Source organism: Vanacampus margaritifer, chromosome 4 (assembly GCF_051991255.1).
Source record: "Vanacampus margaritifer isolate UIUO_Vmar chromosome 4, RoL_Vmar_1.0, whole genome shotgun sequence".
In the NCBI taxonomy this organism is placed as follows: domain Eukaryota; kingdom Metazoa; phylum Chordata; class Actinopteri; order Syngnathiformes; family Syngnathidae; genus Vanacampus; species Vanacampus margaritifer.
The window spans coordinates 7366171-7390830 of NC_135435.1; the positions used below are offsets into that span (position 1 = coordinate 7366171).

The 24660-nt window shown below is 40.1% G+C and overlaps 2 protein-coding genes across 3 annotated transcripts in view; one reads left to right on the forward strand and one right to left on the reverse strand.

The window, feature by feature from the left end:
• Window positions 1–1722: 1722 nt before the first annotated feature.
• Window positions 1723–24175, reverse strand: kif18a (kinesin family member 18A). 2 transcript variants are annotated; one of them, XM_077564639.1, is made up of 6 exons: window positions 23748–24175; window positions 22730–22872; window positions 13764–13926; window positions 12439–12530; window positions 11437–11479; window positions 1723–3284 (listed from the first exon to the last, which is right to left on the reverse strand). In XM_077564639.1, the coding sequence occupies exons 2-6, from the start codon at window positions 22774–22776 to the stop codon at window positions 3249–3251; spliced, it is 381 nt and encodes a 126-aa protein (XP_077420765.1). In that variant the 5' UTR covers window positions 22777–22872; window positions 23748–24175; the 3' UTR covers window positions 1723–3248. The 2 variants fall into 2 exon arrangements, with proteins under 2 accessions (XP_077420765.1, XP_077420764.1); XM_077564638.1 differs by lacking the exon at window positions 1723–3284 and having other exon boundaries at window positions 11290–11479.
• Window positions 23908–24660, forward strand: part of mettl15 (methyltransferase 15, mitochondrial 12S rRNA N4-cytidine) — a 59316-nt gene continuing 58563 nt past the window's right edge. The window contains exon 1 of the mRNA XM_077564637.1: window positions 23908–24031. The gene's annotated coding sequence lies outside the window, so the exon portion shown is untranslated. The remainder of the gene's footprint in view (window positions 24032–24660) is intronic.

Here is a 24660-nt window from a genome sequence, read left to right on the forward strand (position 1 = left end):
GCCCACACAGCTAGCTAACGCCAATATTAGCTAGCCTAACAACAACTGCCACCTTGATGCCCACATCGCACTGAGGGGCAAATATTTGCGACGCTAACGATTGTTGATTTCACATCGAAGTTTGTTCAAGGTCGCAACATTTCCTGAACAGTTTTAACAGTTGCCTAAACAGTCGTAATGGTTTTTCATGTTGCAAGGAATTTTTGAACATGCTCAAAATTTCCTTGCCATCTTAATGAGTTTTCTTCTCGCAAGAAAATATTGAACACGTTCAAAATTTCCTTGCGACAAGAAAAACCCTTAAGACTGATTAGAGAGCCATTAAAATTGTTTAGAGAACGTTTAGGAAACATTTGCTAGCATTGCAAATGTTCGCTCCTTAGTGGGATTTGAGCTTAAGACAAGCTCCAGACCTAGCGCCTGCAGCACTTAACGGCAAACTTCAGAAAAAAGTTAATAACTTACCAACATGAGAATTGGACCCAAACAGAAACAACATTTCAGTCAAGGCAGATCACTACAAGTGCAGTGAATAAAAAGGCAAGGGGGGCAAATACTGCTTTGTGTGGGGACAAGGTGAGGTGTATTAAACCGACTAAGTTCTAGTTATCAGCATGTGGCCTCCCCTGAGTATTCGCGGTGCACATTTGTAGCACATACTTTACTTAAAAGGTTAAAAATTATTTTAAAAGACTACTACTTTTGTCATTTGTCAAAAATAACACAGCAATTTTAACAGTAGCAGTTTAGTGCGGACAAGTTTGTTAAAGGCAAATGTACAACTATTTACAATGATGCTTAAAATCCACTGTAACATTCCTTCCTTGGATGATGTGTAGCAAGTAATTTTGTGTCAAACAACAAGATGTACTGTTCGTATTGCTTTTAGTGCATTCTCAAGACAGCTTTATTAAAGAGGATGTCAACCCCCAAATTTTTTGGGCTTTCAACTTAAAATGACATCACAGTTGCTTGGGGCTCAGGAATCGACCAAGTGGCAAAATGGTTGCCCCTCGAGATGGATAAAAATGGTTGGATTTTGGTTGCTTAACTCCTATTCCACAAACGCAGAATTAATAAAAATGCTGTCTTTAGACTACTGGGGACACAAACAACATTTTACTGTAAAGAATATGTTTGGGTTCACTTCCCCTTTAAATAGGTGAGCAAGCATTAGGTCTGGATAGAAATGGAGCAGTTTAGTAGTAAACATTTATGGAAAAAATCAATTTCAAGGTAGGCAGCACGGTGGATGACTGGTTAGCACGTCCGCCTCCCAGTGCAGAGGACGTGAGATTGAGTCTGGGCTTCGGCCTACCTGGGTGGAGTTTGCATGTTCTCCCCGTGCTTGCGTGGGTTTTCACCGGGTACTCCGGTTTCCTCCCACATTCCAAAGACATGCATGGCAGGTTAATTGAACACTCCAAATTGTCCCTAGGTGTGATTGTGAGTGTGGTTGTTCGTCTCTGTGTGCCCTGCGATTGGCTGGCAACCAGTTCAGGGTGTACCCCGCCTCCTGCCCGAAGCCAGCTGGGATAGGCTCCAGCACCCCCGCGACCCTTGTGAGGAAAAGCGGCCAAGAAAATGGATGGATGGATGGAATTTCAAGGTACCCAGAAGTCCTTCTGACTGTGTTACCTCAACTGGGTTTTTAAAGCTTTAAGATGAATATCATGACATAAGAGGACAGCAGGAATGTTTGGCGGTTGTTAATGTGGGAAAGCTTTATTAATTAGCTTAGATGCATGCAATTCACCCCAACAAGTAACAACTCTTGGGATGAAGATTTAGGTTTTATCAGTGACATCCAAGTCAGTAGTAAATTGATTAACGTGTTATCTTACATAGTGCAGATATGTTTTCATTTCTCTCTTAAGAGAGAACAGAAGGTGAAAAATTGTGTGACAAAAAGACAGCAACTTATCTTGTTTGGTAATTTCTCCATAAAACAAACTCTTCAACAACTGAAATACAAAACTTATCAGCTTTAAAGGGATTTTAACTATCTGTTTAGTTGGTTAGCCTTGGGTTGTTACAAAACTGTCTGCTAAGTGCAACATTTGTCTTGACAGACAATGTACGGTAATATGCAAGCGAACAACATAAAAAGGGGCGGGAGATCTGATGTCTACATACAGTTAGTCTCCCATTAAACTCAAAGCAGGAGATCACCATAGCCCACCGTTCTATGACACAACAAGAATAGCTGATGTGAAACTGTTGAATATACTGCTCTACCCCCCTTAACAAAGTGAGGTATGTCTCATGATTCCAGAGTCAAGAGAGTTATTATAGAGAGTTTTAAGTCATCCTTTTTGTAGGCCTCTGTATGAAGTGCTACTTGGGATAAAGCATTCTATGCCTAATCCTACGGAGTGATGGGTTACTCGTAATCTCTGCCAGTGTTACAAAACGCACTTCATTTCATCTTTTTTTAGGGCCATGTTAAAAATGGATTTGCCCCAAATATTTTGTTTTTTCACATCATCACACCAAATCGTTCCACACAAAAAAGTAGCCTTGTAAGAAAAAAAACCCTTAGTTCATAATGATAACAATATGAGCAGTCTTGGGCAGCAAACAAGTATGCTTTTTCTAAGCAAGACATTCCGTCATCAGTATTAATGATTCGTGAAATGTTACTTTTATTTAATTATGAAGGTTTGTCTTTCTTTTCCATTTATGGAATTTTCTTTAGTTAGTTAGTAACCTAACTTTTTGATCTTAAGTGCCAAACTAGATCCTTATAAAACGCTTAAAAGATTAACATGTTGTCGTATTACTCATATTTTCTTGTGAACTAGTGTATATTGGGTATGTGATCCATTTTTGATTTGAAAGTGGTATTGGGGGATAGACTCCGTTCTGAATGGCATCATTAATATTTAGTTGGAGTGCCTTTTACTAAATTTAAGCATAAATTATTGAGGAAAATAATTAAACTTTCTCACTGTTGTTAAGAAATCTGATTGGCTTCATTGGCTATGACAGGATTGATTAGTTTGGTCTGAGCTGAATAACCCACCGACTTCATTGCCTGATGGGGGCCGTCATTGCTTATTATGATCGTTCGTGTTGAACTTCAAAGGTCATGTTTGGATCCATGCCAGTGGACAAACTAAACTGAACATCTTTTTGAGCAGGCTGTGGTGTGCACTGGAGAGGAGAGGTACACTCATCAACGTCGTGGGAGAACCTCTTTGGGCCTTGTTGTGGCAGCAAAACCGAGAGATCGGGCCTTCGTGGAACTACGTCTTGCTGCTAGTTTGGATGACTTCCGCTGCCTAAAACCCAGAACATTGATAAAGAATGAATGAATACTTATACTGATTTTTATATTTCTTCTGAATTAAACATTCGTATTTGATAATACAATTTCGTAGCATTAAAACAAGAGTATTTTACTTTTATAATGGGAAATGACAGATCAAAATACAGAAATTCAACTGCAAAGAATCTTTACAAAACAAGGACATCAAATGTAGACATGTTTTAATCCTCTCTGAACCACTTCAAAGTGACGACCATTGTGTACGTTTCTATTAAAAAACAGCCAGGTTAAAATGGCCTGCCAACCATACTCAAAATTTTAATAACCTCCATGAGTTGTTAAGCATTCTTGGGTCCCTTGAAAGGCTCTATCCATCCATCTATTATCTACCGCTTATTCGGGGTCGGGTTGCCTAAATTTCCCTCTCTACTTCAACCAGCTGCTCCAGTGGGATCCCAAGGCGTTCCCAGGCCAGCCAAGAGACATCGTCTCTCCAGCATGTTCTGGGTCTTCCCTGGGCCCTTCTGCTGATGGGACATGCCCGGAACACCTCTCCGGATTCCTCCTGGATGCCTCCATGAATGAGATGCCCGAGCCATCTCAGCTGGCTCGTCTCAACGTAGAGAGGAGCAGCGACTCGACTCCGAGTCCCTCCCGGATGACCGAGGTTCTCACCCTATCTCTAAGGGGGAAACTAATTTTGGCTGCTTGTATTCGGGATCTTGTTTTTTCAGTCATGACCCACAGCTTGTGACCATAGGTGAGGGCAGGAACTTAGATCGACTGGTAAATCAAGAGCTTTGCCTTTCGGTTCAGCTCCTTCTTCCCCACAACGGACTGACACCGAGGCCGCATCAAAGCAGACGCTGCACTGATCCGCCTGTTGATCTTCCGCTCCATCCTGCCCTCACTCGTGAACAAGACCTCAAGATACTTGAACTCCTCCGCTCGGGGCAGGATCTCATCCTTGACCGGGAGAGGGCACTCCACCCTTTTTCGACTGAAGACCATGGTCTCGGATTTGGAGTTGTTGATTTTCATCCCAACCGCTTCACACTCAGCTGCGAACCGCTCCAGTGAGAGTTGGAGATCACGGCTTAAAGAAGCCAACAGCACCACGTCATCTGCAAAAAGCAGAGAGGCAATGCTGAGACCACCAAACCGGACTCCCTCAAAGGCTCGGCTAGAAATTCTGTCCCTAAAAGTTATGAACAGAATTGGTGACAAAGGGCAGCCTTGGCAAAGTCCAACCCTCACTTGAAACAAATCTGACTTACTGCAGGTAATGCGGACCAAACTCTGACACCGATCTTACATGGACCAAACAGCCCGTATCAGGGGGCTCGTTACACCGTACTCTCGAAGTACCCCCCACGGGACTTCACGAGGGACACGGTCAAACACCTTCTCCAAGTCCACCAAACACATGTAGACTGGTTGGGCAAACTCCCATGCACCCTCGAGGACTATGCCGAGGGAGCTTTCCAACCACCTCAGTGACTTCAACCCCAGAGATAGGAGAGCCCACCTCAGAGTCCCCAGACTCTGCTTCCTCAAAGGAAGGCGTATCGGTGGAATGGAGGAGGTCTTTAAAGTATTCTTCCGACCGACTCACGACATCCCAAGTCGAGGTCAGCAAAACCCTACTCCACTATACACAGTTTTACTGGTGCACTGCTTTCCTCTCCTGAGACGGTGGTGAGATGGTGGATCAAAATTTCTTCAAAGCCGTCTGGAAGTTGTCTCCATTGCCTCGCCGAACTCCTCCCAAGTCTTTTCAAATCATGTGAAGTTTTCACCTCAGCGACCACCCAAGCTGCGTTCTGCTTGGCCAGCTGGTACCTAACAGCAGCCTTTGGAGTGCCGCAGGCCAAAAAGGCCCGATAGGACTCCTTCTTCTGCTTGATGGCATCCTATAGGGCTTGCCGCCACAACAGGCACAGACCACCTTAAGGCCACAGCTCCGATCGGCCGCCACAGCAATGGAGGCGCGGAACACGGTCCACTCGGACTCAATGTCTCCCGCCTCCCCTTGGACAAGGAAGAAGTTCTGCCGGAGGTGGGTGTTGAAACTCTCTCTGACAGGGGATTCGCCCAGACATTCCCAGCAAACCCTCACAAGGAAAACTATATGAATCCAATCTAATATTAATAATACAGTCTTTGTAATTACATGTAGTCTGCATCCTTAAACTCAAAAGATATTAAAAAAAGTCCACTTGTTGCCTATGTTGAGTTCAAATAGTGATCAATCCCTGTAGCATTTCAGAATGTGTTGCACAGCTTGTAACCAAAAAGTAGCCTCAAGATCAACACACCCATTTGTGTTTGCTTTACGTCAAGTCACTGGAGATTTGCAGGGTGCCATTAAAAGATTCAGATCATTGTCATGAGAAAATCAGGTATGATTTCATGTTTATGGACGCCATACACATTCTCTGTTTAAATACGTCAACTGGCGTTCCCACATGTTTAAGTCGGTAACTGTCATAGAAAGTAAACACAGTTACCACAACACTGGCTGTGATGACGTTACACCATCTGAGCAGAGTCTGCAAATTGTGATTAAATTTTTTATTTGTCACACATACTCGTACAAATGTCCGAATTACCACCCATTCAGGAACAGCACTAATTTTACGTTTTCATTATTTAATGCAAAACATACTGGCGCTCGAATAATGATGCTATCACTTAGCAGTGCCACTATCAAATCAACACCATAAAAATGCTAACGGGTCACAGATGAGAATGGGGTCAAAGCCCAGTGTCTGCATCATAAAATGAAGACCATTTTCTTGCAGAGGCATGTTGAATCTTAAGGGGAAAACACCAGCAGGACACTAAAGAGACAGCGAATGTACAAAATGCATATTACTCTTTAGTTTAATGTTATGTTTATCAAATATGAGCATCATAAAGTTTTGTCAGTGAGGTGATTGCATAAGCAATAAATAGCACATTTGTGTGACAGTGGAGTTATTCCTTGCAATAAATGGAAGCAGAATTCCTTCAATCACATATTTTTGGCTTGTAGGGGATTAATACATGCATGAGTTGCTATTTCTGGTGGAGGCAGCACTGAATTAGGGTCGCCTGGTTGCCGCTGCATGTTTTTTATAGTGCGCCTTTTCTGGTTGGTGGAGCTGGGGAATTTACGTCTGCTGACGTTTTTTCCTGCCCTGCTGTGGATCTGCATTTTCATGAATGAAGCTCAAGAGGGATTGGGAGTGTTCAATGCAAGAGACGCTGAGAAAAAACATTTGCGGGTGGAAGGGAAAGGCAGAATCAGACAATAGGACCTGAAGTAAAGTGGAAAAGTAAACATTTAGGGAAAATAAAAGGAAAACAAAGGAATGCTTACAGATACTAATGAGAAAACAAGAACAAATAAAGACTGCTAGGAATCTGTACAAAACATCAGGACATCAAATGTAGACCTGTTTTAATCCCAGTGAACCACCTCAGTGACGACTTTTGTGTAAGTTTCTATTAATAACCAGCCAGGCAAAGCGTCAATTCCCCCTTTTAAACCCGTCCGTCCCTTTCTATATCTGACCACATTTGATTGGCTTAGCAAATTCCTGGGAGGAGCTATTTCTTATATTGTGCAGCAGTGTCTCTCTGAAGGGCTGAAGAAGGCGTATGAGACTGACGAAGCAGCATCAGTGTGACATCAGATCAGTTTGTCGAATGCTGAAAAGTCTTCAATAGACTGACGCCAGCAGTTAAGAAGGGAGGGATGTTGAGTGTGGCTGATGACGCCATGAATAATTTGCATTGTTATACCCATAATGTGCTATACTATCAAAATGTGACAGTGGAATTAGGATATATAGGATGGGTTTGAGAGATTCAAGTGTGAGTCAGTGAATGAATAATTGAGAGGGATGCAAAGAGTTATGATTTCATTAGAGAGATGAAACAGTGACTGCATGTTCCCAATAATGGGAACTGGAGTGATTAACAGTTATATAAAGGCTGTATATATTACACTGATTATATTGCATGGAAATTCACTGGTATGCTCTTTTGAAGTCCCTGAACGGCTTGCATGCATGCTTGGGAAATTAACGCTGCATTGACCACACAAGGAAAAGAAAACAGAATAGAATTCAATTAATATATCATTATAATCTTAAATGTGGACTGTAAATAAATTTATATTTACTGTTTTTGAAATGCCTAGTGTATAAAAATTTGATTGTCTGCAAATACACAAATAAAAAGTACAGAAGCTAAAATGAATAGTTGGTAGGCGGATGAACCACATTGGAACAGGCTTTCTAAGTTTTACCAGTAAAATTTCAAACCACATATTTTATCAGATTAAAGTAAATAAATAATAGGGATGGAATGATATCTACATCTCAGGCCCAGGTTTTTATTTTTATTTTTTTCACGATATGAAATCCTTATTAGATGACATTAGAGGAAGGTCCACAGTACAGCTGGGGTGGATAGGCACATGCAAGAGAAACTACAGACCAGGGGTAGCAAACGTACGGCCTGTGGGATGGATAAGGTCCGCCAAGAGCTTTAATCGGGTCCATGAGGTCAACAGTTAGCATTCAGCGCTTCAGCATTCGACGTCACATGACATCATGATTGTTTCTTTGCGAGTTTTCAACTTCTTCTGTTATGTATGTCATTATGTGGGTGGCACCCAGTGTTCAAACTAAGACACTACACAATTAATCTAAGATTACAAACCTTGCTAAAACTCTGGTTAAATGGTTGGTAGGTATTCCTGAATGTTGCTTGAAGCATTGTTATATTCAGTTTGATTGTTTGTGCTTCACTCTATTCCTTGAAAATAAGTTGTACAACCACAAATTTTTATTGGGACTTTTCAATGACACTGGATATTTCTGTTTCATTCCATTTATTTATTATTTTTTACTTCATTTTGTGTGGTCTATACAAAATGTGTATTTTACGAACACATGGGAAAAGATAATAGAAAAGCAGCATTTATTTATTGTAATTTGAGGAAAAATGTCATAGTCTGTTTGTATTTAGTTTTGTTTCATGTTATGTCTTGTGGTTCCTGTCCTGTCCCGTTAAAAGTTATTGTTTGCACCTGCGCTTGTCTATCCGTTTACTCGTGTCTACCAAGCAGCTCCCTCCGCCACTTGTGTTATGATCAGGTCTTTCTGCTCGTTTTGTTAAGTTTGCTTAGTATGTAGTTCCTTGTTTCTGTTCAGTTTTCCTTGGATCGTTCTGCACATGCCCATAGTCTGTAAATTGTCCTGTCTTTTGCACTGGTGACGTTAGTGTATTTTCTTTGTTACTTTGTACCTGCTTTCTGGTCTTTTGTCAGTTTAATAGGTTTGGATTCCTAGTGTCTTGCTTCCCTTTTGGTTTTTCTTTTGGAAATATTTATTTTTTTTACATCCTGCAAACCTGCCTCGCCTCCCCACTTCTAGCATTTGGGTCCTCAAACACCCGTTCAACATCTAACAGAACTATCAAACCAAAAATGGACCCAGTGGAAGCAGAAGCGACATGCTGTGCATTGTGCCTCCCCGAGAACCTGTGTCCCTGGCTGCTGTGAGGGACGTTTTACGAAACCGGACTTCTGCTGTAAACAGCCTGGGTCCACAGGTAACCAATTTCCGTGCCCACTCCCACCTGGCACCGACACTGAATGTTCCCCAGCAGCTCTCTGAACCTGTGAGTTACAAATTACGGCCACCCGCTCATGTCCCTGCGTCGCAAGTCCTGTGGCTCCCAACTCTTCCTGTTCTGGCGGCGCATGATCTGCAGCTGGCAACCATTACTGTTCCTGCAGCACACATCCTGCGGCCACCACACTTTCCTGTTACAACTGCGCACGTCTTGTGGCCCCCAACTGTTCCTTATTCTGGCGGTGTACGACCAGCCATTCCTTTTCAAGCTGCACACGTCCTGCGGCCATCCTCTGACCTTGTTCTGGTGGCAAATGACCTGCGGCCGCCACCCGTTAATGTTTCTGGATGCACAGGTAACCAAGTTCTGTGCCCAGTCTCACCTGGCACCGGCGCTGAATGTTCTCCAGCAGCTCTCTGACCCTGTGGCTCACAACCTACAGCCGACACCCGTTTATGTCCCTGCATTGTAAGTCATGTGGCCCCCAACCGTTCCTATTCTGGCAGCGCACGACCTGCGACCGGCAGCCAAAACTGTTCCTGCGGCAATCCACCTGCCACCCGTTACTGCTCCGGCGACATCCGACCTGCGGCCGCCACCCGTTCCTGTTCTGGTGCCGCCACCCATTCCTGTTCTGGTGCTGCACGTCCTGCAGCCGTCCTCTGACCCAAATCTGGCGGCGCAAGCCCTCTTGCAGCCACCCGATCTAGCTCTGGCGCCGCATGTACTACATTTATTTACATTCAAATTCATAATTTAGATCACGTGGGCCAGTAAGTCAATCAGAGTATTTCTAGTGATGTGGTTACATGGGTTACCCAGACAATCTAATGTGTGTATACTGTAACAAGGAAGTGGAGAGAGAGCCATGCTAAGCAGACCTGCCAACCTATAGAAATCTTCGTTTACACCCCACGACCCGATCCCAGACAAGCGGTAAAAAATGGCTGGATGGATTAATTTGAAATAAACAGATGAATGAATTCTGTAAAAGTTAACATTGGAATAATTAGAAAAAAGTTATGGCACATTTATTTAGTTGAAAATGCATTTATTTAAATAATTATGGGACATTTAGTCCTCCATAAAACACTGCTTTACTCTATAAAATAATCCCGTAGTGTTCACATTATATTGCTCAAATCTGGCCCAAGATGCAACACCTGCAGCGAAAGCTAAAGTATGTAAAGTACATTCAGAGATGCCAACCCCTATCAGGAACATTTTGGACATTTTGTCAGATAAGAACATTTTGATTTTGTCAGTAACATTTGCATCACAGCCAAAACAACAAACAACGTGCCACCAGTATTTATTTATTTAAAAAACAACAACAAAGATTTGAAATTTTGACTACTGTATGAACAACAATGTAGTGATAGTTGTGTGGTATTTAGAGATGACACATTGCAAGAACCATCGGGTGTGTATGGCTGTTTAACAAAGCTGGAAAATGAGATACAATGTAAATTTGAAAACATTTACAGTACAGCTCTAAAAAGTGAAAATCAAAACACAGCACTATTGTGAAAACAAACCAAAACCATTGCTGATCTTGCAAATATTTAATATACTAATACTACTGTACTTCTCATCTTAAAAGCCCCTCATTTTGATGCTGACATATGCACAACTGTATTAATTAATTTTCGTTTTTTAGATTGTATTGTGTGGGGCTGTGGATCTTCTCTCTCATTTCTTAATTTGCTAATTCATAGTTAGCTACTCTCCACTGTAACAAATGCAGCTCTAACAAGACTTGAGTCAAAATTCTAATGTTTTGCGACTATATTTAATGCTTAACCGGTTTAACATGTCTTTAAATGTAAATTACTACTTGTCCGCCTTTTATGCTAACAATACTTGTCAGAAGTGTCGGTAATTCGCCACCACGTAAGCGATTATTACAGACTTTGAGAGGAGCACCTGCTGTTTAGCCGCAACGCCAGCCATTCGCGCTAAGCTGAAAAGTTAGTATTGTACACTGGGAAGATGTGATGGCATTCACAAACGTTATCACGATTAGTTGGTAGAGACCAAATCTTATGTTGGCATTCACAAGTTGCTCTACTTACAGACTCACTTGCAAACTCCAAGTTAATCTACCGCGCGTCTTGTCATTTCCGGAACATTTTAGACCTCCACGGAAAAGATGGGAACTGCCCGGAACAAAACACTTATCCGGGATTCAAATCCGTTATCTGATCCGAACCGTGAGGTTTTTTTTTAGCCATTGCACCAAGTGATTAATACTTATTGAGATGAATAGAAATGTGTGCTGTAAAAAAAAGTGTATCAATATACATAAATTAAAAATGGATCAATAATTACTTCAAAATTGAATCGTAGACCCTAAATCGAATCGTGAGGTGTCCAAAGATTCCCACCCCTACTCCCAAACCGGAGCAACTTGGCATCCCTGTTTATTACATAGCTTTGGGTAATTTTTTATTTTATTTCTGCTCTATGACATACAAAATGACCAAGCATGGCCATTTACCTGAATAAGAAAACAAAGAAAGAAGCAAACTTACCTTTTGGAGATCAACAATATTCTTTCTGTCTGCCTCTTTGCAACTGTTTAAAAAAATAGAAAATACTCATTATCAATACTTTTCCCAAATGTTCTGCAAGTTTTTTGTTTAATTTAAGATTTTGACTGATACCTTTTGGTTTCTTGGGAGAATTGCCTAATACCGTATACATGGGTGGTTGCACACGGTTGAGCCTTTTGGTTATATACCAGTAATGTCATTCGAGCCAACTCGCGACAACATTCCAACATTCAAGCTTTCATCTCACATATACAACGTAAATAAATCTTTCAAATTGGAAGCAGGGACAAGGTCCAGTATGCTGCTCTCATTATTTACGTGAACTATCTTTTTGCAGAGCATTTCAATAACTGCAAGGAAATCCACTCCAACACAGGTCGAATTACATTTCTATGGATGGCACAACAGGTTCAAATACAATTTATAAGTTCATGTCTGACTGTCGAATAATTATTTATATGGGGGCAGAGCATGATTTTAGCAATGCAAACTGTCAACTTTTGTGCCTTTTCAAGAGAATCATTAATAACAATAAAAATGAAAAAAACAAAAACAAAACAGGATGTAGACTAGTTACAAAGTAAAAACATACATGCTAAAAAAAACTTAATACAAGAGCTACTCTGGTGGTAAAGCAGTTTTGAGAAAGACAGGACACGTGCCAATTTGCCACCGAAATCCTTGGTCTCTTGTGTTGTTTCTCTAGTAGATGAATCTTGTACATCTTGGTTGGCTTCTGCTTGGTCTGCCCAGGCCACACTTCTCTCACTTAGCACAGAAATGCTTACGTTTATGTTTTTTTTTTTGTTTGTTTTTTTAACTCATCTTGGGCTGTAACAAGCCCAATGTCACACATGGCAGTGCAGTATTGATCATAAGCTGGCAAAAACACATTCACCATTTTAGAATTCAATAAAGAATGTTACAAAGCAAATACATAGATAGATAGCCATGCACTAATTGCAAATAGTACCAACATACTTTTGCATGTGTTTGTTCTCTTGATCCTGAAGTGCAGTGAATTTGACCATCTGCTTGATGTGTTGTTCAAGATCATTCACCTGAAGCTCCGTCTGTGGCAATGTAAATCATTTTCTAATATATTAAGAAGAGAGTGAGACGAGGTTAATATAAACTAAATAACAAATGATTAAAGCTCAAGACATGCCTAATTATCCATTCCATAGCTGGTCTGAGATGCTATTGTTATAAATTTGTCTGTTTGATCTGAAAGGCTGTATGCTATGGATAGGAGGCAGTGGGGGGGTTTGGGGACTGACGCAAGAAAACTACGAAACAACAGCAGAAAGAACATTTGACTGGTGAGTGCGTCATAGTTCTGGATCAGTTCTTGGAAGAAAGGATAATGAAGAAAAAAAACATGGACATGGTTTTAGGTAACTGGCTGCTGTGTGAGGGACAAGTAAAGTGTATTGATTTATTCTCTTCAGTGATCCACGAGTGAGCTGGAGAAATAAAATGAGCACGGTTCTAATTACTGGGAGAACAGATGGGAAGAAAACAAAGACAGTCACGACACCAGTAGAGACACGGCCTACCCTAAAAAATAAACAAACAAAAAACACCAAGCATTGAGTTTTAAGGATCCATCCTATATTGATGAGTTTCCCTCTTATAACATGCTCATTTGTCTGCTCCTATTAAGAAATCTATTGCATCCTACTAAGTTACAGACTTAGTAATGTAGTATTAGTATTTAGTACATCATTCTTCTACTGATCAGCTTGCAAAATTAATCACTTGGACTTCAATTTGTAAAAAACAACAACAATAAAAACAAGTAAAATTATGTTATTGTGAACAAAACTAAATGACAAATGAAGATGACTAAGGTTGTATTAACCTCAGATGTCTGATTATTTGACTTCAATGATTTCAACTGGTTCAGGACACGGTGACGCCAGCCATCATTTTCTTGCTTTCATCCATTCCTTGTATGTTTTACATATTAGCATCATGTGCATGCGGAACCGGGGTTGCTAGTAATGTTATAAGATAGCACAGCAATTATATACATTTCACAGCAAAAAAGACAAAATTCAGATTGAATTTCAGTTTTAGCAGAATTAGCTGGATTCTGCAATACAGCATGTAGAGGTGGAACAAAGTTTAGGACTCAGTTGGCGAAGAAAGAAAGCAACTGGGGAGCAGGACTCAATCAGTCCTGTTGTGGTGTAAATTACAGGCCCAGACTACTATGGAGAGCAGCAAAGTAAAATGATGACTCAGCAGCTGTTTTCCTGCAGGGATGATGGAATCTGGAAAGCAGTGTAAGCATCCGCTACCTTCTCAGTCTTCTCGTTGGCAGAGATGTATTGGACCTGCAGTTTGTCCTCCTCACTGTAGCGCTGGCGCAGCTCATTCTCCTTCAGTTGTCTCTCCAGATCCAGCTGTTCGCTTTTGATTTGGGCACGGTTGGAGAAGACCTGCTGCAGAGATTCTGACACCCTAAAGAGAGAGAAAAGTAACTGACTTTATAGGTTCAAAGACCCTGAGCAATTCTTACAGGCAAAAAGGAAGAATTGGGTTTAAACCTTTAAATCTGTATCAAGATTACATTTAACTTCTTCTTAACTTCTTAAAATCTTGAGAAAAAGGTGATATTATTTGAGTAAGAGAGCAATATATAGGCAAGTAAATAAAACTGGAGAGCTGTTGCTGAAATGTGACTGCACTCTTCAATGAAACTCTAGTGACGTAGGAGACGTGGCCTTGCTAGACTGCTGAATTTTTAATAGTGTGAGAAGCGTGCATACTCTATTCAGAGCCTCTCACTGTGCGAGTTGTGAATTCTGATGCCAGTGAATGAAATGCGTGGGAGTGAGACTCATTCAGCTTTTCTGTGTCCTCCGCCCCCAGCCCAAATACCCTGACAAATGCCACTGTAGGCCCTAAAGATGACATTTAAATACAACAGCAGATCTTCTGATAGATTGATTGATGAAAAAGAAACAATCCTGATCAATTAGCCCCATGTTTGAATACGATAACAAAAAGACTCCCCTCCAAAAGTATTGGAACAATAAAGAGAGGTGAATATGTGATAAGAGGTCATCATTTCCGGATATTTATACGAGGACCAAACAACTAAAAAGGTAACACATTATTTGTGATGAAATACAAATAATGAAATAAACAAATAAATCCTTGAGTATCTAAGTACGTTTGGTGTCCCCTGCATGGTATTTTTACCTTCTTGCTCTAAAGCAAATAGAAATAACTGACATGAGCGTTATGACCAAGGATGTTTAGACGAATATGTACAGTGAGAATAAGCAAACATTCCATTCATTCCACTCGGAGTATGCACTTGATATACAAATTTAGATATGTAGCAAATGCATTAATAGAGAAAATACAACACAGGTGAAAGATAAGAGAACAACAGGTTGTTGGCATCTGGAAAGCTTCACAAGTGATATTTGAATACATAACATTGAACAAAAGCTTTTCTTGCTAAAAAGATATACTAAATAAGTGCAGTCATTCTCAATATTGGTCAGCAGCTGCTCTATATGAAAAAAGGTTTGTCTGTAATAATGGCGTAAGACAAAGTACAGCTGTTTAGTTCATAATCTCACAGGCATTAGGTTTGCAAGTGTCACATTAAAAGGAAAATTCAAAGTAACAAAGAAGCGTAAAAGAATCTGTGCAGGGGATTTCAGTTGGACAGACATTACACCTGGAAATATCCAATGATCAACACCCCGATCTAAAGACAACAGTTAATAGCTCACATCAGACCCTTGAAGTCACATTGATTTTAGGCAAGTCACAAACTCTAGCTTTACAGATGCAAAAAAAAAAAATCTCAAGGTTATCAAGGCATTTTGGTGTAAATATAGTGCCACCAAGTGCAAAAAATATTACCTTAATAGGGATGTCAAACCACCCCCCAAATATTTTTGACAATAATATGTTCTACGCAGCCCAACTATCTAAATATGGTATTCTGGTTGATATTGTGTTAGTGGGATTTAAGTTAAGCAGCAAAATCCAGCCATTTTTATCCATCTCAGGGGGCGACCATTTTGCCACTTTTTATCGACTGAGGATGACATCACAGTTGCTCAGGGCTCAGGGAACGACCAATCGCACCTCACCTGTTTTCTGAAGGTGAGCTGGGATTGGTTGCTATCTGAGACTTGAGCAAAATGGTCGCCCCGTGATGGATAAAAATGGCTGGATTTTGCTTCATAACTCATATTCCACAAATGTAATATTAATCAAAATGTCATGTTTAGTCTAGTGAGGTCACATATAACATATTATTGTGAAGAAATGTTTAAGGTTGACTTCCCTTTTAATGATTAGATAGGTGACTTGAGCTGAGCCGTTGTGAAAACCTAATAACCTCATCTTAAACCTAATAATTTAAAACCCAGCTCAAAGTTTCTTTGTAGGCATTGTCTTAGTTCTAACCTTGTTTTAGTGTCTTTTTTATTTGTATAGATTTAACTTATTTTATGTTACTTACAGTTGTATGGCCCTTTATTTCCGATGCGGTTAATTTGTTCTTTAACTGCTCCATAGATATAACTGAAAGTAAGCTCCAGGTCATGCATGGGTCCTCCAACAAGAGAAATACTTAATACCTTTTTTTTTTTTTTTACTTCACCGATTCATAACTTTTTGATTCGAGGTCAGCAGAAGCACAGTCACAAAATCTAAACCCCCCTCCTGAGACACCGAATGGTGGACCAGAACGTACAAGCGTACTATACCCACTCCTGATAGATGTGAGCGGAAGAGAGTCCAACCCTCTCGAGAAGATTTGTACCAGAGTCCAAGCTGTGTGTGGACAAGGCAACTCGGACCAAATCTAGTCAGAACTTTTCAACCTCACACAGCAGCTCAGGCTCCTTCCTTGCCAGAGAGGTGACATTCCACGTCCCTAGAGACACCTTCTCTAGCTGGGGATCGTTCTGCAAAGTTCCCTCCCTGCCTTTGGCCGTCGCTAAGCTCACACTGCATCGACTCCCTTGACCCCTCCCACAGGTGGTGAGCCCAAGGTAAGGGGGATCCACATGGTCCTTTCGGGCCAAGCCCGGCGTGGCCCATTGGTGCAGGCCCGGCCACCAGGCACTCACCAACGAGACCCAACTGGCTTTGGATGGGAGCGCCGGTTACCCGCATCCAGGCAATGTGTATATGTATGTATATGTGTGTATATCATTAGAGGGAGTCTGTGAACCATACTTTGTCTGATCCGTCACCTACGACCTGTTTGCCATTGGTGACTCTGCCAGGGGCATAAAGCCAAGGATCATTGGGACACACAAACACCTCCACCACAATACGGCTCATGATCACAGCTTACAAGAACAAAGATAAGCATTAAAGGCAGAACATTTAATTGTTTCAGAATACTTTTTTGTCAGTATTTAACTTTACAACATAGAGGAATTTTCAATTATAAAATCATGCAAAAGAGCACAAACTGATTAATTTAGCTTTAGGTTAGGCCATAAATGTATGTATGCAACACATAAGCAACATAATGAGTGAAATTACTGGCAAAACATGATTTATGCAAGATGCCGTTTAACGTTAAATCACATTTCTTCGACTCCATTACTTTTCTTTGCCGTGAAGTGATGACTCCAAAATAAAAAACACAGGCCTTTTTCACAATTGACAGGAAAGCCAATTTTAACACTGATATCAACTATACTATTAGACAATGTGTCTTAATGGGCATATGAGAGGATGGAGAAGGGTGTAATTCACACAGAATAACGTTCTGACAGGCATGCAGAACATTATCATATCATATCAGCGTTATAATAGTTTGTGAATTTTCATCCACAGGAAGGCCTACATATGGTTCTCATAAATTGCAAACCACATAGCAAGGCTGCTCTAGTTCATGATATAGGAACCAGTTCATTTCAAGTACATTGTGCTGTTCGTATTGAGAATGGTGTGTCACAAAACAAAAACAACATTCAAGTAATGAATTGGATTCTTGTTGCTATTGTGAATTAAAAAAAGAAGAAGAGCATATTAATGCATATATTGGACCCCCGTATGCTCACTGTTTGACACCCGCAGATATTTGCAAGTTTCCCCCCCTTTTATTTTGTTTAGTTTTTGGGTGCCAAGCTCCATTTTTTGTGTAACCCACTGTTTGTTGCCATTTTTTATAGATAAAACACAAAACCAAAAAACAACTCAAAGCATTTATAATATTATTATCATTATTTACGCGGATCTTCGCTATTCGCGGGCTGGACCAGTCCCTATCCCCCGTGAATAGCTGGTGCCCACTGTACATGGGAAGAACACTTTGCCTTGCTAAAATACCGCGGTCTGCCCTTTGGCCCATATGTACACCGACATGTAATGGGTTCATGCTCGGGTCAAAGCAGCTTTCCACAAAATTCAATTTTTTCAGGGTCAAGTAGTTTTTGTGTAATCCTTCCGACAGACGGACAGACAACAAAGCAACATGCGCGGGTGAAAACATGATCAAAATGAAAAATGATGAAAATGTGGACTTTGCCCAGCCCCCTCATCTCTTCCAAAAATAGAATGTTAGGAAGAAATGAGATTCCCCATTGCTTACAGAAAAATCTACTTCAAAAGACGTAATATAATTATTTTGGCCACTGACAAAATCATTGACAACAAAGAGGTACTGTATACAATTAGAAGCAGTATGCCTGATACCCACTCACTCATGAGTAAATGTAATAGAGAGCAATAACCATAATATTTTATTAGAGTCCCTTAGTGCAACAGCAACAATAGGTGGCTTTGAAAGACCCAACTTAAAAAGGAGACAAAAAATGGGCATTTAGATTTTGTTTGTACATACTGTAATTTGGTCTCTACTAAGTAGATGCCCACCAAGAGTAAAATTTAAACTTTTTCTTATTCCTCTACTTGCTATTGAAAGCCTTAAATACGTCTGTTTTTTTTTTTTAATGTCTTAATTTCATTTAAATGTTGTATTTTGCCTTTAAATGTTGTTCTGTAACTATATAAAGCACATTGAATTTCCTTGTGTAAGTATGAAAAGCACTAAATAAATAAAGTTGCCTTGCCTTGTTGAAGCTTATGTGCATGAAAACTTGCTTTCTACTGATTGGCTTAATGTATGGAATATGAAATACTAGTAGTTGTTATGTTAAATTGGCATGGTATATTCATTCAAAATAGATAATTTAACTCACTTTGAGATTATTGGCAACATTTATAATATTTTCCAGGGTGATGAGTGAGCGGTTGATGTTAGCACCTTCATGCAAGCGTTGCCCTTTGGCATTGGTAGCACTCGTTCTTTCTGAGACTTCCAGGTCAATTATGCTCATTTTGGCAACACACACATTGGGATTAAGGATAGCAGCCTTGTCCTGCTAAGCAAATATATCTGGAAAATATGTAACACACTCAAGGTAAGGCCATCAATGTCAAGAGTTTAATTACATTTATGGCACTGTATACAGAAACTATATGGCCAATTCCTGGTTATTTATTTCCATATAACTTCTGCTGACACCATTCTACAGAATGGTCAGACAGTGCTCACAAAACAATATGGCCACTAACCTGGTGCAGTGACCCACCACTCCTTTATCCTTGTCCCCTCTTACGACAAGCGGACCTGCATTAGCCAGCAGATCTCAGATTTGTTCATTGCACACCTGTGGTTACAACAACATCAACCACAACAACAATATTATTTATGTATAAAGTCAATGAAAACATTGCAAGAGAGTGCTTGGTTTGACCAAAACTGTTCCGGCAGCACTTTCAAAAAGACTAGGTTTGCCTTAAACCCAAAGGAGAATCAGATTGTTAGTTGCCCTTTTCACAATCAACTCGACTCTATTTATGAAGCATCTTAAAGTTGCGCTGTGTATGATTTTGCCCAACATATATTTACATTAGTCTTTTTATTTGGTCATTTATGACTCAAACATCTTCTAATTAGCAGATTAACACCTTAGCTGTTCATAATGGATACTGCTGCAAGTCTCTGGCGAAAAGTTTTCAGACTGGATTCGGGTTCGAATTTCCCGCCCTTTCGGCTGCGACGCGCGTTCTTGTGTTTTGTTTTGATTTACTTTTTTTTTTTCCTTTCGAACACATTATTACAGGTAACATCAATCACATCATATCATTTACAACATTGACATCCGAAAGAAGAGCTGACAGGTAGAAGCCATGTCTTATTTGTAACCCGTCTCCGTCGAGACTTACTATATGCATCAGTCATATACACTGATTATGAAGGTCATTGATTCATATCGTTATCAATCCCAGACTTAAGTCTGCACACTCTTTGCTCAGTTCATCTTGAGTAATGTCCGTGTATAAGTTGCAGATAGTACCAAACATTTGGAATTGGTAAATCGGTTCCCGGACGCCACTAACAGGCCCACCCAACCAGGCGAGCAGCCAGGGCGAGCCAGACAGTGTTTACATTCTTACAGGAACAGCAATACATGTTATCAACGCAGGTGTATAAGCTAAAGTTAACCTTGGCAGAGTCAGCAAGTAATCTTTTGCTATATTCACATTATTCAAATCATAACAGCTCCATTTTTGGGTTAATTAGTAATATGTTACATTTGGGTAAGACATAATCCACAATTTAATGATGTGAGTTACTGATTGCAGTTATTGTCTCTCAAACTCCGATAATTCTTCCACTCTTTCCACGATCCGTATTTTCTTCTCAGCTTTTGTGCTATATTCACATTATTCAAATCGTAACAGCTCCATTTTTGGGTTAATTAGTAATATGTTACATTTGGGTAAAACGTAATCCACAATTTAATGATGTGAGTTACTGATTGCAGTTATTGTCTCTCAAACTCCGACAATTCTTCCACTCTTTTCACGATCCGTATTTTCTTCTCAGCTTTTGTTTGAATGAAGATCCGACAGTCTTTTGTCCATGTGTTCTCAATATGTCCATTCTTTCTCAATTGTCGCGCCCTTCTCGCAATGTCAGCATTTCGTTTTGTGAGCTTTTCATTGACGTAGACATGTTTACCTTTAAGCTTGTAGCTCTCTCTCAAAACAGCAATCTTTTTCTTCATGTCAACAAACCTGATCAGAACTGCCGGTGGTCATGTCCCCTGAGTTGGAAGCGAAAAGAACATCTGAATGTGCGCTGGATACACAATTAATCCCAAATATCTGAGTCGAGTTGTTACTTGCTGTTCCAGTCTTGTTCGCTGAAGTTTGGTCAGAATCAACTGCACTTGTGCCGGCCGCAGCTCTCGCCGGGGGGCCACGGCGCGGTTTAATCTGGATACCTGTAACTATCACATCGCTGATACGAAGATTCTGTTCCAAATCATCCACTTTTTGTTCCAAGGCGACAATCTTTTTCTTGCGTCTCTTTCTTCAACTGCTGAATTTCCTGGAGAAGTGGCCCGATGCTCTTTTCATTTCAAGTATTTCGGTGACCATTTCTTTGAGTTATCTCCTTAGTCTCGTCAGCTCTTTTTCCACCACAGATATTGCAACAATGTAGTTAAAAATCCCAATGTCAAAATAGTTAGAAGTCACGAGCGAGCGCAGAAGCGAGTACAGATGCGTCCTTCTTCGACAGACGAGTCCTTGACTTTAGCTCATTGTTAGCTCATTGTCTCACAGAGTCACGACCAGAAGCTAGTATTTCATGGATTCTAGATTTGCTCAGAAGAGATCGCCATCCAACACACCCCACACAGACATTTCTGTAGAGTAAATTTGACTATATTTAGAGTGTGACCAAATTGACTGAGTTTTAGAGTAATATTTCACTCGGAAGAGATTAAAATAAATAAAAGTCACTCAAGGGTTGAGGAACGGACTTGTGATCTTTAGTTTGGGAGACAGCCGATCTACTCCCTGAGCCACGCAGCTCCTGCTATGTGCTAGTACATCGCTCGTATCAGCTGGAATCTTCCTAGAACTCCAAGATGAAGATAAATAAGCAAACAGTAGGGGGGGGGGGGGCATAGCTCAGGTGTTAGTGTGGCAGCCCCCCCCCCCCCCCAATTCTTTATTTTACTCTCTTGTGTAAATATTAGCCTACTCTAAAAGCCTATTTGGTGCCACTACAAATAGAGTCAAATTTACTTTAAATCGAGTCAAATTCACTCGATAGAATTTACTGTGCACAGTTACTCCGTGGAAGGCTAAAAACAGGAAAACCATGACAATTGCCACAAAAAGATTGAAATTAGTGACCAACGCCGGTTTCATCGGTTTCGCATTTGAGTGGTGAAAAGAGATGAGAGCTAAACTGGGCTACTCCAAAAGTAAGAAGTGATGATATGAAATTGAGAAGTATGATGTCATGAAGAAAATTTGTTGCATTCTGTGGCATTCCATTCAGCCTAAAGGTCGTCTTGTTTTATTTCCTATTGTAGCTACTGCATGCTAGCGGATGAATGAATTTTCTCATGTCAAATATATTGTAGACCACAGTTTCTCAAAAAATAATTGAATAAAACTGTTCTTACCTCTATAAACATAGCTAATCAGTTATGATTCCAGACTCTGTGACGAGTCTTCAGTAATAAAGTTGTGCTTGTACGAGGGCGTGCAGCGTGCATGTGAAGAAGGGAGTGTGCAGGTTCATTTTTTGGCTACATGAGGCAGTAGCAATTTGAAATTAAATTTCCTGCATTGAACAGCTTTAGAAACAAAGCAGGGGTGAAGATGTGACTGCCAAGTATAACATCTGATACAATTCTCCCATCCCTTTTTGCTAATTCAACTATGCTTTACAATTACCACAATTGCTGAGAGCCACGCTAGCTGTATGAACACTGACAAAAAGGGGGCAGAGTTTGAACCTAGAAAAACCCTCAGCACATACAACATTGTTTAAGATGTACATTGCCTACAAATCACTTATTTTCATACACTTCCAACTAAAATGTTAAGTTTTTGGCTGCTGGGAAATAAAAAAAGAGACCGTATTTTATACTTATTTTTATAATTCTCAATCAAAATTGTTGACCACCCTATCTATTTTTTTTCCCAGTTACTTGAAACTAACCTTTGCGACATGCAGACCCAGAGTGACTCACAATTATGATTCAGTTTGATCCGTGACATCATGACATGTCAGAAAATAGGCAAAAATGTTGAACATTGTTTTCCCAAAGTAGAAGCAAATGTTTCATTTTGATCCAACACAAAGATAATCAGGCCGCTTTCACGTAGGACAATATTAATTGGATAATATTTCCAGTCTACAACAGGATTACAGAACAAAGAATGAGAAAAACAAGTTCACCTGAAGACAGGAGACAGCAACAGAAAACTCTTTCTCCTCCTTGTCATTGCCCTTACGTTTCAAAAAGTGCGCGGCATGACTCCTGGTTCGTCTGGTGTTGATGCTCTGCGTTTTTCCTTCTCCAATTGTGCCATAGGCAAAAACTAAAACATGAATAAAATAAAATACAATTAACCTCATTAATATGGCATGCATAACCATAAACTGACTGGATTTTCGGACTGTGATAAGAGTAATTGTGTATATTGTAATTTTAAATTGCAACATTTTCATCATTTACGTTCAAATAAAACAATAGCAAATTAGGTTATAGGAAATACAACATCGAAAATACAAATTCAATTTAATACACTAAAATACTTGTTTCCACTAAATATAGTACTTCAGGACAGCTTTGATTTCCATCATAAATGCTGAAGTATTGCATTACCAATGTTTACTTTCCTGCTTACAAGATGTTGTGTTATTACTCTAGCCGCATCGTCATCAAAAAAGCGAACCACCATATTTTTCCATGTGTTGTGTGTGGGTTCTTCATCAACATTCAGAGAACACAATCCGTAAATTTTTAATTGTCCAAATAAAATAACGTTAGGTGGTGAGTTGCCGGTATTACGGCAAAATAAGTTAACCACTTCGATTTTGATATTTAATCGGCAGGTAAATCAGATGCCATTGAGTTTTACACGTTTAATGTTCGCACGCACAATGCGTCATAGAAGAAATGATAAGGATTTTTTTAGTCGTGTCTCGTTCGGTTCAATCACATTCAGTAAAATACTACATTTAAACAGTGTAAACATGGGCATAGTTGAAAATGAATTATTTGATTTCAAGTGATAATCGTTGTCAAACCTACTATAGAATACATTGTAATGACATTTACAAAGACACGTTTTTGGCACAGAAACTGTGAGGTAAAATAACGCTATCAGCAAATACCGACGCTAACGTTAATGTAAAATTATCAAAACTTTTGTCTACGTGTCTGCAGAAAGTGTCCGGGACAAAGGCTTACCTGTGGTTTGTAAGGAGACACTTTCGATTCGTCACGCCTGCTAGATTTCCACAAGTAAATTGAGTTTGAAGGAACGCTAACGTTGACAAGACAGAAGCGCCAATATTTTGAAAAGCAACCACGCTTCCTGGATGTATGCAGATTGGAAGAGCGTCCCCGACTTGCTCCTGTTGGTGGGTGGAGCTACGCGTTAGCTTCTTCCGGTTAAGGTGACCTACTGTTCGCCTGCTAAAATGTTAACAACTTCACACGCTCTGTGGACACCTCAATTTGATTAAGTTTGAGTAAGTCTGTTTATCTTTGCTAATGTTGTACTGGTTGAAGACGCGTTTACAGCGAGCTGTCATCCAGTATAATCACGTAACAAGCATCGAACGCCGATCACAGGATTCAGGATTGTGTTGAAGCTACATTTGAATCTCGTAAAAACACGCGTTGACAGCTAGCTGAAGTGAGCGGATTCTTCCAGAGCTCCTTCAGGGACATTGATATTGATGCTGCAATTTGTAGCACGCACGAAATACACCCGACCATTACGTCCTAATGTTAGCATTTTTTTTTTTTTTTTTGCATGCAGGCTGTTTTTGAGCAATGATGTGAGCTAACTTTCCTGCATATGATCACAACCAGTATTTTGCCTTGAATATCTTATTTGGCTTTACTTAACCATTCTCATTAATTTTGAGAGGCACCAATTGATAGGACACAAACTATACATCGTTGTAATTGAATTGTAACAGCTTTTTTTGGACAGTCCCACAGACGGTCACCACTGTCCTTTGAAATTCAGGTGATTCATTTGGAGACATTTACCAATGTAGCTACGATGAGAGTCATCTTTATCAATGCGCTCATTATCAGCTGCTTTACATGTATTGCTTTAATTGGAATCCTAAATCAGTAACACTCAGAT

What these genes read in the sequence shown, in the direction of transcription:
- kif18a (XM_077564638.1), bottom strand. Translation starts at nt 22,776, where the DNA reads ATGACAAGGAGGAGAAAGAGTTTTCTGTTGCTGTCTCCTGTCTTCAG. An exon ending in TTGCTGTCTCCTGTCTTCAG is followed by an intron (nt 13,927 to 22,729) that starts GTGAACTTGTTT and finishes CTCTCTCTTTAG; the next exon opens with GGTGTCAGAATCTCTGCAGC. An exon ending in GAGAACAAACACATGCAAAA is followed by an intron (nt 11,480 to 12,438) that starts GTATGTTGGTAC and finishes TTTTTTAAACAG; the next exon opens with TTGCAAAGAGGCAGACAGAA.